The following is a 16,594-nucleotide window of genomic DNA, read 5'->3' on the forward strand; positions in this document are numbered from 1 at the left end:
AGGGGAGTGTTTTTAAAAGCTGCTATTTCATTAGGAACGCACCATTCTGAGTCCTTACAGCTGATATAGACTGATATTTACAGCTGATATAGACTGATATTTACAGCTGATATAGACTGATATTAACAGCTGATACAGACTGATATTTACAGCTGATATAGACTGATATTAACAGCTGATACAGACTGATATTTACAGCTGATATAGACTGATATTTACAGCTGATACAGACTGATATTTACAGCTGATATAGACTGATATTTACAGCTGATATAGACTGATATTTACAGCTGATACAGACTGATATTTACTGCTGATAGAGACTGATATTTACAGCTGATACAGACTGATATTTACAGCTGATACAGACTGATATTTACAGCTGATAGAGACTGATATTTACAGCTGATATAGACTGATATTTACAGCTGATACAGACTGATATTTACAGCTGATACAGACTGATATTTACAGCTGATACAGACTGATATTTACAGCTGATACAGACTGATATTAACAGCTGATACAGACTGATATTTACAGCTGATACAGACTGATATTTACAGCTGATAGAGACTGATATTTACAGCTGATACAGACTGATATTTACAGCTGATACAGACTGATATTTACAGCTGATATAGACTGATATTTACAGCTGATATAGACTGATATTAACAGCTGATACAGACTGATATTTACAGCTGATACAGACTGATATTTACAGCTGATAGAGACTGATATTTACAGCTGATAGAAACTGATATTTACAGCTGATACAGACTGATATTTACAGCTGATATAGACTGATATTTACATCTGATATAGACTGATATTTACATCCTATACAGACTGATATTTACAGCTGATACAGACTGATATTTACAGCTGATATAGACTGATATTTACAGCTGATATAGACTGATATTTACAGCTGATATAGACTGATATTTACAGCTGATATAGACTGATATTTACAGCTGATATAGACTGATATTTACAGCTGATATAGACTGATATTTACAGCTGATACAGACTGATATTTACAGCTGATACAGACTGATATTTACAGCTGATATAGACTGATATTTACAACTGATATAGACTGATATTAACAGCTGATACAGACTGATATTTATGACTGATATAGACTGATATTAACGGCTGATATAGACTGATATTTACGGCTGATACAGACTGATATTTACAGCTGATACAGACTGATATTTACAGCTGATATAGACTGATATTTACAGCTGATATAGACTGATATTTACTGCTGATATAGACTGATATTTACAGCTGATATAGACTGATATTTACCGCTGATATAGACTGATATTTACAGCTTATATAGACTGATATTTACAGCTGATACAGACTGATATTTACAGCTGATATAGACTGATATTTACTGCTGATACAGACTGATATTTACAGCTGATACAGACTGATATTTACAGCTGATATAGACTGATATTTACAACTGATATAGACTGATATTAACAGCTGATACAGACTGATATTTACAACTGATATAGACTGATATTAACGGCTGATATAAACTGATATTTACGGCTGATATAGACTGATATTTACAGCTGATACAGACTGATATTTACTGCTGATATAGACTGATATTTACAGCTGATATAGACTGATATTTACAGCTGATATAGACTGATATTTACAGCTGATATAGACTGATATTTACTGCTGATATAGACTGATATTTACTGCTGATATAGACTGATATTTACAGCCTATATAGACTGATATTTACAGCTGATATAGACTGATATTTACAGCTGATATAGACTGATATTAACATCTGATACAGACTGATATTTACAGCTGATATAGACTGATATTTACAGCTGATATAGACTGATATTTACAGCTGATATAGACTGATATTTACAGCTGATATAGACTGATATTTACAGCTGATATAGACTGATATTTACAGCTGATACAGACTGATATTTACTGCTGATATAGACTGATATTTACAGCTGATATAGACTGATATTTACTGCTGATATAGACTGATATTTACAGCTGATATAGACTGATATTTACAGCTGATATAGACTGATATTTACAGCTGATATAGACTGATATTTACAGCTGATATAGACTGATATTTACAGCCTATATAGACTGATATTTACAGCTGATATAGACTGATATTTACAGCTGATATAGACTGATATTAACATCTGATACAGACTGATATTTACAGCTGATATAGACTGATATTTACAGCTGATATAGACTGATATTTACAGCTGATATAGACTGATATTTACAGCTGATATAGACTGATATTAACATCTGATACAGACTGATATTTACAGCTGATATAGACTGATATTTACAGCTGATATAGACTGATATTTACAGCTGATATAGACTGATATTTACAGCTGATATAGACTGATATTTACGGCTGATATAGACTGATATTTACAGCTGATACAGACTGATATTTACTGCTGATATAGACTGATATTTACAGCTGATATAGACTGATATTTACAGCTGATATAGACTGATATTTACAGCTGATATAGACTGATATTTACAGCTGATATAGACTGATATTTACAGCTGATATAGACTGATATTTACAGCTGATGTAGACTGATATTTACAGCTGATGTAGACTGATATTTACAGCTGATATAGACTGATATTTACAGCTGATGTAGACTGATATTTACAGCTGATATAGACTGATATTTACAGCTGATATAGACTGATATTTACAGCTGATATAGACTGATATTTACAGCTGATATAGACTGATATTTACAGCTGATATAGACTGATATTTACAGCTGACATAGACTGATATTTACAGCTGGTATTGACTGATATTTACTGCTGATAGAGACTGATATTTACAGCTGATATAGACTGATATTTACAGCTGATATAGACTGATATTTACAGCTGATATAGACTGATATTTACAGCTGATATAGACTGATATTTACAGCTGATACAGACTGATATTTACAGCTGATATAGACTGATATTTACAGCTGATATAGACTGATATTTACTGCTGATATAGACTGATATTTACAGCTGATATAGACTGATATTTACAGCTGATATAGACTGATATTTACAGCTGATATAGACTGATATTTACAGCTGATATAGACTGATATTAACAGCTGATATAGACTGATATTAACAGCTGACATAGACTGATATTAACAGCTGATATAGACTGATATTAACAGCTGATATAGACTGATATTTACAGCTGATATAGACTGATATTTACAGCTGATATAGACTGATATTTACAGCTGATATAGACTGATATTTACAGCTGATATAGACTGATATTTACAGCTGATATAGACTGATATTTACTGCTGATATAGACTGATATTTACAGCTGATATAGACTGATATTTACTGCTGATATAGACTGATATTTACAGCTGATATAGACTGATATTTACAGCTGATATAGACTGATATTTACAGCTGATATAGACTGATATTTACAGCTGATATAGACTGATATTTACAGCTGATATAGACTGATATTTACAGCTGATATAGACTGATATTTACAGCTGATATAGACTGATATTTACAGCTGATATAGACTGATATTTACATCCTCCTTTTTAGCTGCTGTCATTTCCATCTCCTCTGCTGTCTCATCTCTTTCTTTCTTATAAATAGCTGCAGTATAATCAACTGACGAGCAATATTTATCTCCTCTAACTCCATTTAAACAGCTTGTTTTTGATGCCATGGTTTCCAGTACACAACCAAGCAGGAAATGTGGCAGCAGGACCAGGAACTTCAGGATGTTTTATTCTTCTAATTTAGTTTACTAGTTTGTTTCCAGCTTAATGCCACAAAGTTCAAACCCATAAATATTTGGAAAGAAAATATAGGCAGTGCCTCCTGGAAGCAGAATTTCCTCTCTTATCCTGAACATAAGATGGTGTAGAAGAATGTCTGGTCTTTTCCAGGACTTGTAGAAAGCCGGTGTAAACTTTCTCCTGTATATTTTAAGTCCTCCTGACCTCTCCATGACTCCTCTCTCAGATAGTCAGAGTATCCCTGTGGGTTCACAAACACCCAGCATTTATTTTTAATCACTTTAGCTGCTCCTGTCTGTTTTATTTCCTCTCTATACGTCTTCTTTCATCGCGCTCTCTCCTCCAGCCGTATGTCAGCAGATGGTTTTAGTGTGTTTGTGTGTTGATGGCGTTTGAACGGCGTTACCGATCCACTGTGAGGCTTCAGAGAGAAACACGGAGTCACGTCTGGACAGCTGAAGATGAAGTGTGTCAGCCGCAGAGACTAGCTGCTTCTCTCTGTCAGCTAAATATAGCGGAGACATGAAGACTCAACGATTGATGTTTTTACAGAGAAAGAATCAGCAGAGCTCTGGATACCTGCAGACTCCTCTACTGTCACAGAGGCGTGATGAACGCCATGAGTCTGCGCTTATTCTCTCAGGATCACAGGTTTACCACATATGGAGAGGTTTAGGATGTTTCCACTCCTTTAGCTTGATTGATTGGGTCTGATTGAGACGGAGAAAACATTTTATCACTCTGGTTGTTTTGTGTTCAGTGGGCCAACGCTCTCTAACGACCAGCTGTCCTTATGTCGGTACGCCACAGCCTGTCTTTCTCCTGAAAACGTCGCCATTTGAACTTTGTACTGTGAGATGGCTCCAGGATGCTAGTCAGATCTTTAACCTACCGGCTAACTGAGTCAAGACTAGACCTGGAGAAGTGGAACCTATACCATCTGCTCTTCACCGGCGATGGCCTTAGAGAATGAAAGACGCGACCGGTGGTTGTTTTTGGTCAAATTTTGACTTGTTTCAAAAATGGTCGATTTTTGGCCCAAAAACGTGACACAGGTTGCTTTTAGACAAATTTTGACATTTTTCAAAAATGGTCGATTTTTAGCACAAAAGAGTGAAACAGCTTGTTTTTGGATACATTTTGACTTGTTTCAAAAATGGTCGATTTTTGAAACGAAAGAGTGAAACAGGTCGCTTTTAGACAAATTTTGACTTGTTTCAAACATGGTTGATTTTTGGCATGAAAACATCAAACAGGCGACCTCTGTGCCGATGTTTCTGTAACAGTGAAGTATCAAACAAAGCTGTTTCTGATTTAATCAGGACCAAGAATGTTTCATTCAAACGTCCCAGGACAGGTTGGAGAGTTTTGACTCCTGTAGTAAACATTTTAACTTCACTGCATCAGGGTAGCGTGGATGTTTTTATCTGTTAGTAATCTAAGAGCCCTCTAAGACACCACTTTAATCCCTCAAACAGACACAGAGAGACCGCTTTGAGCTGTAGAGACTCACCGGCACTTTAAAAGGAGACGAGTTGGGATTGTCCACAGTGACGGTCTTCTCTGAACTCCCCAGACCAGAGATACTCCTCCTCCTCGGAGACCGCTCCGAAGAAACTTCTGCTGAGACACAGAAACACAGAGTTAGGTCAGCAGAGACAGCATCTTCCTCCTATCATCATCATCATCATCATTATCACCAAGGTCACATGAATCTCCATCAGCCTCAGAGCTCTTAAACCGAGTGGTGTGGATGAAGGATGAGGCGATGGCGGTGGAGATGGCGGAGGTTTAATGTTTGATGACAGATACTTCCTGGAGAATCCAATCAACAAATCAGCAGCTGAGTGAAACCACAACAGTTTATCAGGTTATATCCTCCTGAGGCTGAGCTTTTAGAAAGCATTTTTTACTTTCTCCCTCTTATTTGGGACCAGCAGGACCAGATCAGTCTAAAAGCTCAGCCTTTCACTACTTCCTGTTCAAGCTCTCTAAACAGGAAGTAGTTTAGACCAAAAGTTATGCCCACAAACCTCCTGAAGGTCCTGTTTCTGCAGAAACTACAGACCTGGATCAGTTTTAAGACTAGATCAGGTTTAAGCAGATGTTTAGGTTGGGGGACTCATTTTGATGACGGACCACCAGGACTGGTAGAGGCCAGCTGAACCAGGTTAATCCCTGATGATCGTCTGAACAATCCTTACATCTGTGAGTAAATGAACCTCACTGCAGAGTCAGAAGCACAGATTTAAAAGAGCTCATTACAGCTAATAACCAGAGAATCTTCTGGATGTTCTGAGTCCGGTCTAGAGACATTCGTGGTCTCAGCTGGGAGCAGTTAAAGACCGCGTCCTCACAGCTGGCTCTGGTCCAGCTTCATCGATTTTAAAGCTAATTTTAGCCCATCTTCCTTCCTCTCCAGCTAACAACACGGCCTGCCTGCATGTCTGCCTCTGCGTGTAGCGGTTAGTCTCCGGGGGCCCCGGCGGCTCCTGAACCAGCTCTTTAACCACCTACGAGTCCGCCTGCTGCAGGGACGCTCCTGACTGCACGCTGGACTCTGGAAATAACTTCTTTCCTCTGACAGCAGCATCACACGCAGAGATGGAGGGACTCCTGAGAGCCGGCGAGGAGCCAGCACATGAATCAGGGACGTGGGAGACTCTGTCGGTGATATTTACTATTTTTAATAAAGCTAATTTAAACGATTCATCTAAATACACGCAGGATTTACTGATGGGGTTAAAACATCCATGTCACAGAGGAACAGATGACCCATTTCCTTAAACTCAAAGAGACAGGTTACCGTGTGTTTCTTCCTCTAAGATTCTGCTGCTTCACTGCTGATCATTCTGTGTTTGAATCCTCCTGTCCTTTTAAAACTGGGCTCTTTTTTATATTTTGGAATCTAAATAATGAAAACACTAAAAATGCTGAGTATAAATATCTACAAATGCAGCAAGCAGATTTGACTGGTTATGGGTTTTTTAATGAGATTGTTCTCTCCCAGAAAACCTGAGGACATTTTCTAACTTTGGCAGATTTTTTACTTCTATCAGACACTTTTGTCTGTATTTTCTGCTTCTTCTAACTGGAACTAAGATGTTTATTTGGATCAGTATCATAAATGTGTCTTATATTTAATGTTATTAGACAGATTGGAGTTGCTGCAGCGAGGATAAACTTGATTATTTAACTCAGGTGTTTTAATCAGACCTGTTCCCACAGGTGTGTAAAATCTTCACCTATCCATGCAGCCTCAAACATCTGAGGTCCTAGACGGTTCTGAAGAGCTCAGAGACTGCCAGCGTGGTTCTGTGATAGATGATTTCATCCCTGCTGGATATTTAGGGATATTATTCGAAAGTGGAAGAGTTTAGGAACAACAGCAACTCAGCCATGTAGAATCACAGAGCAGGTCAACGACTGCTAAGGATCATGGGTGAAAGTCTACAAGTCTCTGCTGATTCCACAGCTGAAGAGCTCTGAACTTCCACTTTCATTCATGTAAACACAGGCCCCGTTTACACGACAACGTTTTGCTTTGTTTTCTGTTTTCTCTTCCATAAAGTTCCACGTTCAGACGGCAACGTATTCAAAACAATCTCCGTTCACACGAGACTGCAGGAAACACCAAAGACGATGTAGTACACATGCCAGGCCAGTAGATGGCGGTGTGATTTTCATGCCTGCTCCAGATTTTGACTCGACCCATATGCCCTTCGAAGGCGTACGGGTCGAGTCAGAATCTGGCACAGGCACGAAATACATCTCCGCTGATCCAAGTGATGGTGAGGTAAACCAACGCTTTGTTGGAGAAGTACAGTTAAATTCAAAAGAGTGAGGAGCACCAACAGTACACTGGTGTCGGCCATCTTTGTTTTGGGCTTCCCAAGCCTGCTCGTGCATGGATGTTTACTGCAGCCGCAGTGCACGTGCCTGTTTTCAGAAAGTGCTGGTTATCCTGTTTACATGGAGACGAGGGCATTTTGAAAAACTTCCACTCTGGAGCCCGTTTCTGAAAAGTTCAGTTTTCAGGCACCAAGACGCCGTTGCCGTGTAAACGGACAGCCAAAACGTTACAAAACTTTTGCGTTTTCACTCGAAAACGTTGTCGTGTAAACGGGGCATAAAACTCCAGCAGGAGCTTCATGAATGGGTTTCCATGGTAACAGCTGCATGCTAGCCTCACATCACCAAATCCAACGCCAAGCGTCAGATGGAGTGGAGTGAGGCGCACCGACACTGGACTGTGGAGCAGTTAGAAACTGTAGATGGTGAGTCTGGGTTTGGAGGATGCTGGGAGAATGTTACCTGTCTGACTGTGAAGTTTGGTGGAGGAGGGATCATGGTCTGGGGCTGGTTTTCAGGGTCTGGACTAGACCCCTTATCTCCAATGCTATGCTTCCAACTGTGTGGCAACAGTTTGGGGAAGGCCCTTTCTATTCCAGCATGACTAGAGCTGAATGATTTGGGAAAATAAACTTATTGTGATTGTGATTTGAAATGCGATCATTCCTTAAGTTCCTCATCTTATGTAATTTCCAACAAACACAAGCAATAAATGATTTTATGTTAAAATCAACACAGCATCAGATCAAACAAGGTCTGAAAAGTTTGAAAAATATCTGTAAATTTGACTCGTATTGCAAACTGGCTATGAATTGTTGTATTAAAGGGAGTGATCATTTTTGTCATTCTCATATTTAACAACAAGAAAAAAGTGGAACAATGAAGAAAGTAGCATTTTCTGTAGACTGTTCTTTAAAATAAAACCTGAATGAATGCATGATATGTTGCATAACATCTCTGCTGCATGAAAGTTTTAAACTGGCATTCTGACACAAACGGCAGGTTAAAGGAATATTTCACCTTTTGTGATTTGAAAACTGCAGTTGGCCACGCTGTGATTCAATCTCATTTTCAATAATTGCCCAGCCCTAAACCTGACTGTGGCCCAGAGCACAAAGAAGGACTCTAGAGACCTGGTTTGATGAGTTCAGAGTCCTGACCTCAACCCCATCCAGCACCTTTGGGATGATCTGGATCAGAGATTGTGAGCCAGGCATTGGTCATCAAGCCCATTTTCACAAGGGCCAGATTTTTCTTGACTGATGCTTTTGGGGCCAGAAAGTCAACTGGAATAAAATCAGAGTTTCTGTCTACTTAACTGCCTCTAATAACAGCAATATTTCCTTCAAAGATTAAAGGAACTTTAAGCCTTTAACAGTGAGATCAGTCTCTGTCACCTATACTGCAGCCAGCCACTAGGGGGCCTTTGAGAAATTTTAGCTCATATCTCTGGAGCCCTCCTGATGACTATCCCTGAGTTTGATGCTGATATGCTGCGTCGTGATTGGCCAAAAACACATGTGGGAAACAGGTCTGTGAAGATTCTCAGAGGAGACTGCACTCTCAAAGAGCCTCATGTGAAAACCGATGCTAAAAACTGAAATTTTAATAAAGATAACAAAACTAAGCATGTTTGTAGGATGCCAAACCACAGAACTACGAGTGTGCTTCTTGTTTGATAGGTCACTCGGCTGAAGGTTTTATTTAAACCTCATGAGAAGAGTTTATAGCATGCATTATTTTGCCATCTCAAAACCTGGGAATTTAATAATCATCTGGAGGCCGGATAGGAAGCCATGAGGGGCCTGATGTGGTCCCAGGGCCTCCAGTTGATGATCACTGCTCTGCAGCAGAGACCAGGACCCCTGTTGTACCTGAAGGTGGTTGAACACAGCCATGAATGTTCTAGAACAGTAATGTGGAGACAAGGGGGGAGAAAGGGGAGAGCTTTCAGGGGCCCAGCCAAACTGGGGACCCCTGGAGGTCAACAAAATCATGGTCTATTGTTAAGTTAAGCTGTGATATCCTTATTTTATATTTAACCTGAAAAATAGCAACTCCTATCAAATAAAGTACATATTTTATTCTTTAGTGCTGTAGTTAAAAGCTTTCTTAAAAATGTGAATCCTTTATACTTTAAAAAAATGAATTAAAATTGGTTGAAAATGGCAAAAATTTGTGGAAGATAGTGAAACGGGATTTTGAAAGTGGCCAAAATGGGTTAACAGAGGCAGAAAATAGGCAGAAATGTGCAGAAATGGTCTAAAGAATAATAAAATGTCGTAACAACAGGCATAAACTGGTGTAAAAAGCAGAAGAGAGTGGTTTATAGAGGGAACTGGTTTAGAAGTGGCCAAATCAGGCCGAACAAAAAAGTGGTTGAAAGGGTTTAAAATAAAAAAAAATGGGTTTTAAGAGGCAAAAATGTGTCAAATTGGCAAAAATTATTGGACAAAGTGATGAAAACAGGTTACATTTGGCAGAATTTTTGTAAAGTGGCAAATGTGTAATTTAAAAAATATTCCTAGTTTTTCAAGGCATCTGGAGACCCCCTCTCAGTGTTAAATAAGTTAAATGTGGCAAAAATGGTCAAAAAGCAGCAAACACTGGGAGAAAAGTGGCAAAAAATGGGTGGGAAGTGACCAACTAATGAGTTAAAAGTGGCAAAAATGTGGAGCAAAATGTGACTAAGTGACTAAAATGAGCAAAACTCAGAAAAAAGCAAAAAGCATAAAAGAGTGGCAAATGGGAAATTAGCTGCTTTTAATTGCAAAAGGCTGATTTATTGGGCAAAAAGTGGCAAAAAAAAGGCAAAAAATTGCAAAAAGCAGGATAAAAGTATCAAAAAAGGGACAAAAGTGACAAAACAAAACTGGCAAAAATGGGCTTAAAGCAGCAAGTACTGGGGGAAAAAGTGACAAAAAAAGGGAAGAAAGTGGCAAAAAATGGGTTACAGGTGGGAAAAAGGTCTAAAAATAGCAAAAAAACATGGAGAAAAAAAAAGCGAACAGTGACTAAAATGGGCAAAAATCAGAAAAAGGCAAGAAGCAGAAAGCAGGAAAGAGTGGCAAATGGGAAATTAGTTGCTTTTAATTCCAAAAGGCAGCTTAGATGGGCAGAAAGTGGCAAATAAGGCAAAAAATGACAAAAAGCTGGTTAAAATTGTCAAAAATGGGCTTAAAGCAGTAAAAATGGAATTAAGATGTAAAAGAGCCACAAATCCTCACAAATGAGCCACGTGTGGCTCTAGAGCCACAGGTTGAGTATCACTGGTCTAGAACATTCCCATCCTGCAGCGCTGAAACAGCTGAGCATCTTTTATAATATCACCGTCATCCAGGGCTCTTGCTGGGTAAAGTGGGCAGTAACCTTTGACCTCTGTGGTGATGAAAGTTGACACCAGGTCATGTGCAGCCAATAGAAAACAGCAGCTGCAGTAGCTGGTTTCATCCTGTAGAGGGCAGTCATTGTGCATATTTCTAATAATGTAGGTTTTCAAACACGTTCTACTCAAATGTTTAGATCTGGACCAACAGGAGTATTAAACTCAGAAAAATCAGTTTTTCAGCTGAAATACAGTCAGTCTGAGGGGTTAGTTACTATTCAGACATCGTAAGGATTTCAAACACTCCTACAGCTCTCAGAATATTTACTTTAAAAACAATGAAGAACATTTAGATGTGGTCAGATCTATGAATCCTGTTTGTAGCAGGCCGTCTCAGGCTGCAGAGCTGACCCCTTTGTAAACTGCTTGGTAATTTTAGAAGCGTAAGTCGTAGACTCTAACTTGTTTTTTCCTGTGAAAGCTCTGTGTTGTGCCTTTCTAAATAAGTCTTTCATGCATTGGTAGCTCTTACAGAACATTTTCTAGAGAGCCCGGAACTTGGCCGGCTGAACTTGGGTCTCTGAGGACAGAGGTGTCGTATACAACAAGAGGTGACAAAGTTTAGAAAAATGTTAACTTTTGAACCATACATCATAGACACTAACTCTTTTCTTCTTATGAAAGCGGGCTATTTGGCTGTTCGTTTGCTACCCTCGATGTCTCCGTAACCCTTAAGGATGCCGTTCTAGTGAGCCCAGAACTTCTGTGACTTTTCAGGGTCTTTAAAGATTAAATCCACGGTGTTAGATCTGATAATAAGCGTCTTTTTGTCCATTTTTAATCCATTTTCAATCATGTATGTTGGGTTTCTTCGGTGGGTGGCGCCATATTTGTTGAGGGCAATGTTTACATGCAATGCATTGTGGGAGGGGCTGTCCTCTACTGCTTAAAGGAACGGCACAAATGATTCTAACTGCGAAAAAGTGCATGGCCTTTTTTGTATATTTGTAGATATTTTGAAAACCATTAGTCACAGAATGTTTATTTTTTCACTGTTTTGTCCTCAAGCGATGAAGAACAGGTCTGTGCAAAGAAAATGCTTTGACACTGTTGTTTACTGTGTGTTATCAATAAAAATCTTTGACTTTAAAATTCTGATTTGTTTTCTCTTTTGTCTTTAGAGTCCTATAACTTTTTCAGAAATGTTGTGACATTACTGTAGTAGATATATTCTTAAAGCCCAGGTTGTCCTGAAAAAAATGACATATAGAGCTTGACTGTGCTCCACAGGGTTGATGTTTTACAAGCTTTTTAAGAAAAAACTCCAGATGAGACATGATGGTGAAAGAATAGCTGAGCTCTAAGGGTTAACATGTAAAACTCCAGTCAGCTGTTACCCTGTGATTAAATGTGTATTTACTGCTTCTTCATGCTGTAGGGCTGCGTTCACTAAAGTGTTTGTGCTGGAGTTTATCAGCTGGTAAATCACTGATAATTGATCTGTTAAAATCCAATAGTGGCTGCTAACACTGACAACAGGAGCAGGATCATGAGCACATGATCAACAGCTCCCAGATCAATCCCACAGAGGTTCAACATCACAGACATGTGTCCTGCAGCGTGGAGCTGAAATGGTATGAGCACATAAACACACCTACTGCAACAGCACAACAGCCCAGAGTTGGTAGGACAGTGAACGCAGCATGCAGCAGCAGCAGTCAGCAGTTATCGGCGTCCCAAAGTGCTGGATCGAGTTCCAGCTGCAGGGAGCTGGCTGCATGCACAAATCAGCGCTGCACGGGACAAACTTTCATGCACGCACCCCCCCATCCCCTCCCCCCCAGAGGGAGCGAAGGAAGAGGAGCGATGATGCTCCCAAATGTGCAGGACGTCATCATCGCTCTTCTTCTCTTTTGGCTGCCAGACAAAAGTTGAGGCGGCATGCCGCAGGACGACACAGAGACAGAGAGAGAGGAGACGGTACCTCGATCGCAGCTGTTCCCCATCATCTGAGGAGAGGAAACACGCACACGGTCAGACCCGATTGGCCCAAGCAGCCAACACCTGTCAGCCAATAAGGTTAAGCTGTGAACATTCGTCTTCGTCCCGTGAACATCCTCCACTTTGGCGTCCTCCTCCTCCTCCTCCTCCTCCTCCTCCTCCCTGACCGGCCTCTCCTTCCTCAGCACCGCATCCTCCTCCTCCTCCCCCTCCTCCTGCTGCTGCTGCTGCTCAGAGTCCCTCCTCTCCCATCTCCTCTCTCTCTCAGTAACTCTAAACCTCTCTCTCCCTCCGAGCGCCGACTTTTACCGCATTTATTCAATCAATCCCTCTAACTGCACTGTTCTGCTTTCTCTCCGTCCTCCTGTCGTCTTCTCTCCTCTCTCTCTCTCTGCAGCAGCTCACCCTCTGCCTCCCTCCCTCGTCTTCCTCTCCTCTTTCTCCTCCTCCTCTTTGGCAGCTACATTTATCTCTGCGCTCCGAGGATAATTACCAAATAAGTTTCTCTTCAGCCAGCTGATGTGGGACACAACTCTGGGGGCTTCAGCGATTAACCGTGAGAGAGGGGGAAGGATGGAGAACCCACAAACTAATCATTTCCCTGCTGTAACAGAGATGCTGTTCATTTTTAAAAAGTCACTTCAAACATTTACATCAGAAACATGCTGCAGTTATTCACACGCTCTGTTCTGGATCCAGATTCAAGACTGCCACGATTAAGGTCCATATCTCTGTGGTACTGGCAGACCTGCCCATCTAGGCCCCTAAAAACCCAGAAAATGGACCCTGATAAACCCAGACAATGGACCCTGATAAACCCAGAGAATGGACCCTGATAAACCCAAAGAATGGACCCTGATAAACCCAGACAATGGACCCTGATAAACCCAGACAATGGACCCTGATAAACCCAGAGAATGGACCCTGATAAACCCAGACAATGGACCCTGATAAACCCAGACAATGGACCCTGATAAACCCAGAGAATGGACCCTGATAAACCCAAAGAATGGACCCTGATAAACCCAGACAATGGACCCTGATAAACCCAGACAATGGACCCTGATAAACCCAGAGAATGGACCCTGATAAACCCAGAGAATGGACCCTGATAAACCCAGAGAATGGACCCTGATAAACCCAGAGAATGGACCCTGATAAACCCAGAGAAGGGCCCTGATAAACCCAGAGAATGGACCCTGATAAACCCAGAGAATGGACCCTGATAAACCCAAAGAATGGACCCTGATAAACCCAGAGAATGCACCCTGATAAACCCAGAGAATGGACCCTGATAAACCCAGAGAATGGCCCCTGATAAACGCAGAGAATGGACCCTGATAAACCCAGACAATGGACCCTGATAAACCCAGAGAATGGACCCTGATAAACCCAGAGAAGGGCCCTGATAAACCCAGAGAATGCACCCTGATAAACCCAGAGAATGGACCCTGATAAACCCAGAGAATGGCCCCTGATAAACGCAGAGAATGGACCCTGATAAACCCAGAGAATGGACCCTGATAAACCCAGAGAATGGACCCTGATAAACCCAGAGAATGGACCCTGATAAACCCAGAGAATGGACCCTGATAAACCCAGACAATGGACCCTGATAAACCCAGACAATGGACCCTGATAAACCCAGAGAATGGACCCTGATAAACCCAGAGAATGGACCCTGATAAACCCAGAGAATGGACCCTGATAAACCCAGAGAATGGACCCTGATAAACCCAGACAATGGACCCTGATAAACCCAGACAATGGACCCTGATAAACCCAGAGAATGGACCCTGATAAACCCAGAGAATGGACCCTGATAAACCCAGAGAATGGACCCTGATAAACCCAGAGAATGGACCCTGATAAACCCAGAGAATGGTCCCTGATAAACCCAGAGAATGGACCCTGATAAACCCAGAGAATGGTCCCTGATAAACCCAGACAATGGACCCTGATAAACCCAGACAATGGATCTTGTCCATCTCCATCCCCCTCCTCCTCCTGATCTCCTACTTCTGAATAAACCTGCTCTTCCTTTTCTTCATCTTCCTCCTCCTCCTCCTCCTCCTCCTCTTCCTCCTCTTCCTCCTCCCTCGTTAAGCAGTTATTGATCAGTGGAGCTTCTGTCACCACTCGCTTTAATCGATATTTTCATGGATCCAGCGGCGTCTCCTCTGACAGACTCTGTGGTGACCTTCACAAACCGGGACGCCGTCAGACTGGAAACCAGCAGGATTTAAACACCAGCAGGGACACGTCAGTGGTTGAGTCCACGTGTAGGTGGGGATCTTTTACTTCTGAGGTTTGGTCTTTGGTCCACAGACAGACTGGGTCACTGTGTGCCCTGTTTGCATGTGTCTACCTGAGAACCAGGTGTGATGTCAGCATGTTTTCATGTTTTTAGGACGCACTGATGATTCACTAAAATACTCACTGGATGAGATAACAATGTTTTGACTTCCCACGGAGAAGTTGATGAATAACAACGATTTTTAAAGCTGAGCTGTAAAAGAGACTATAACTGACAACCCGGACGGGGGGGCGGGGGTTTAGACGACTACCTGGACTCACCTGGACTCACCTGGACCAAAGCATGAAGCCTTGGCTAGCTCAGGTTCAAAGATGAGAACAACAGAACAGAAAATGAGGATTTATCACCTGTTTTAACAGGTAAAGTCAGGAGACTCCAAAAAGGATCCTTGGTAACCATGGTAACCATGGCTATATATCTACGATTGGGGTTGCTACTCCTGAACGCTTCCACATACAGACATCACCTCAGTCTCTATGGGTAGGCCACACTAAGAGGAATCCTGTCTGTAGTCCAGAACCCCAGTCAGGATTACTGGAGCAGAGGTAGAGGACTAAAGATGATGAAGAGCATTACTGACACTTTGAGCTTCAAATAATGAATTAAAACAGAGTTATAGTAGAGAAACAGAAATATAAATTTACTTCAGCATCCTGCACTCATATTCACAGCTCTACAAACATCATTGACTAATGTACTATTTTGTTATTGGCCGGTCTGTTAAACTACATGCTTTGTTTCCTGTCGGTTCCTGTCAGTCTCCTTTCGTCTCTCGCTTCGTTCAGAGCTGATGTGTAAATAAAGTTTGATGGATTGATTGTTGACACGCTCCACAGTGCTCCAGGCTAATCATAAACCTCTTTATCTACATGAAATCAGCGTGACATCACCGCCGTCTGCACGACAGTGACGCTGTGATGTCATTGGTCGGCGGCGGCGGCGGCGGCAGGAATGTGAAACGGCGGAAACATGTCGAGGTTTCATTCATGAGCGGACACACCTGAAAGCAAAAACGCAGCAGAGATAATCCGTGTGAATGAGGCCTTTGTGTCGACGCGTCTGGGTGCAGCTCCAACACACAGACGGGGTTATGAGTTCAACCAGCACCTGAAGGCACCGCGAGGTGTTTACAGTCCTGGAGTGAAACTGTAACGCCGTCAGAGGCTGAGGGGTTAGGCTGTTAGAGGAGAGGAGGGAGGAAGAGGATTTTAAAGGACGAAGGTTTATACATCAGCATCC

General features: G+C 41.4%; 1 protein-coding gene across 10 annotated transcripts in view; it reads right to left on the bottom strand.

The window, feature by feature from the left end:
- rasal2 (RAS protein activator like 2) overlaps positions 1-16,594 on the bottom strand; it is a 138,256-nt gene that overhangs the window by 42,260 nt on the left and 79,402 nt on the right. For 5 of the 10 annotated variants that reach the window (XM_041802636.1, XM_041802632.1, XM_041802634.1 and 2 more), the window contains one exon: positions 5,374-5,483. In XM_041802636.1, the coding sequence (XP_041658570.1) occupies positions 5,374-5,483 (110 nt within the window). Of the gene's footprint in view, positions 1-5,373; positions 5,484-13,021; positions 13,059-16,594 lie in introns of those variants that run through there. The other 5 variants (XM_041802635.1, XM_041802633.1, XM_041802641.1 and 2 more) reach the window with 3 other exon arrangements.

Source organism: Cheilinus undulatus, linkage group 13 (assembly GCF_018320785.1).
Source record: "Cheilinus undulatus linkage group 13, ASM1832078v1, whole genome shotgun sequence".
Taxonomy (NCBI): domain Eukaryota; kingdom Metazoa; phylum Chordata; class Actinopteri; order Labriformes; family Labridae; genus Cheilinus; species Cheilinus undulatus.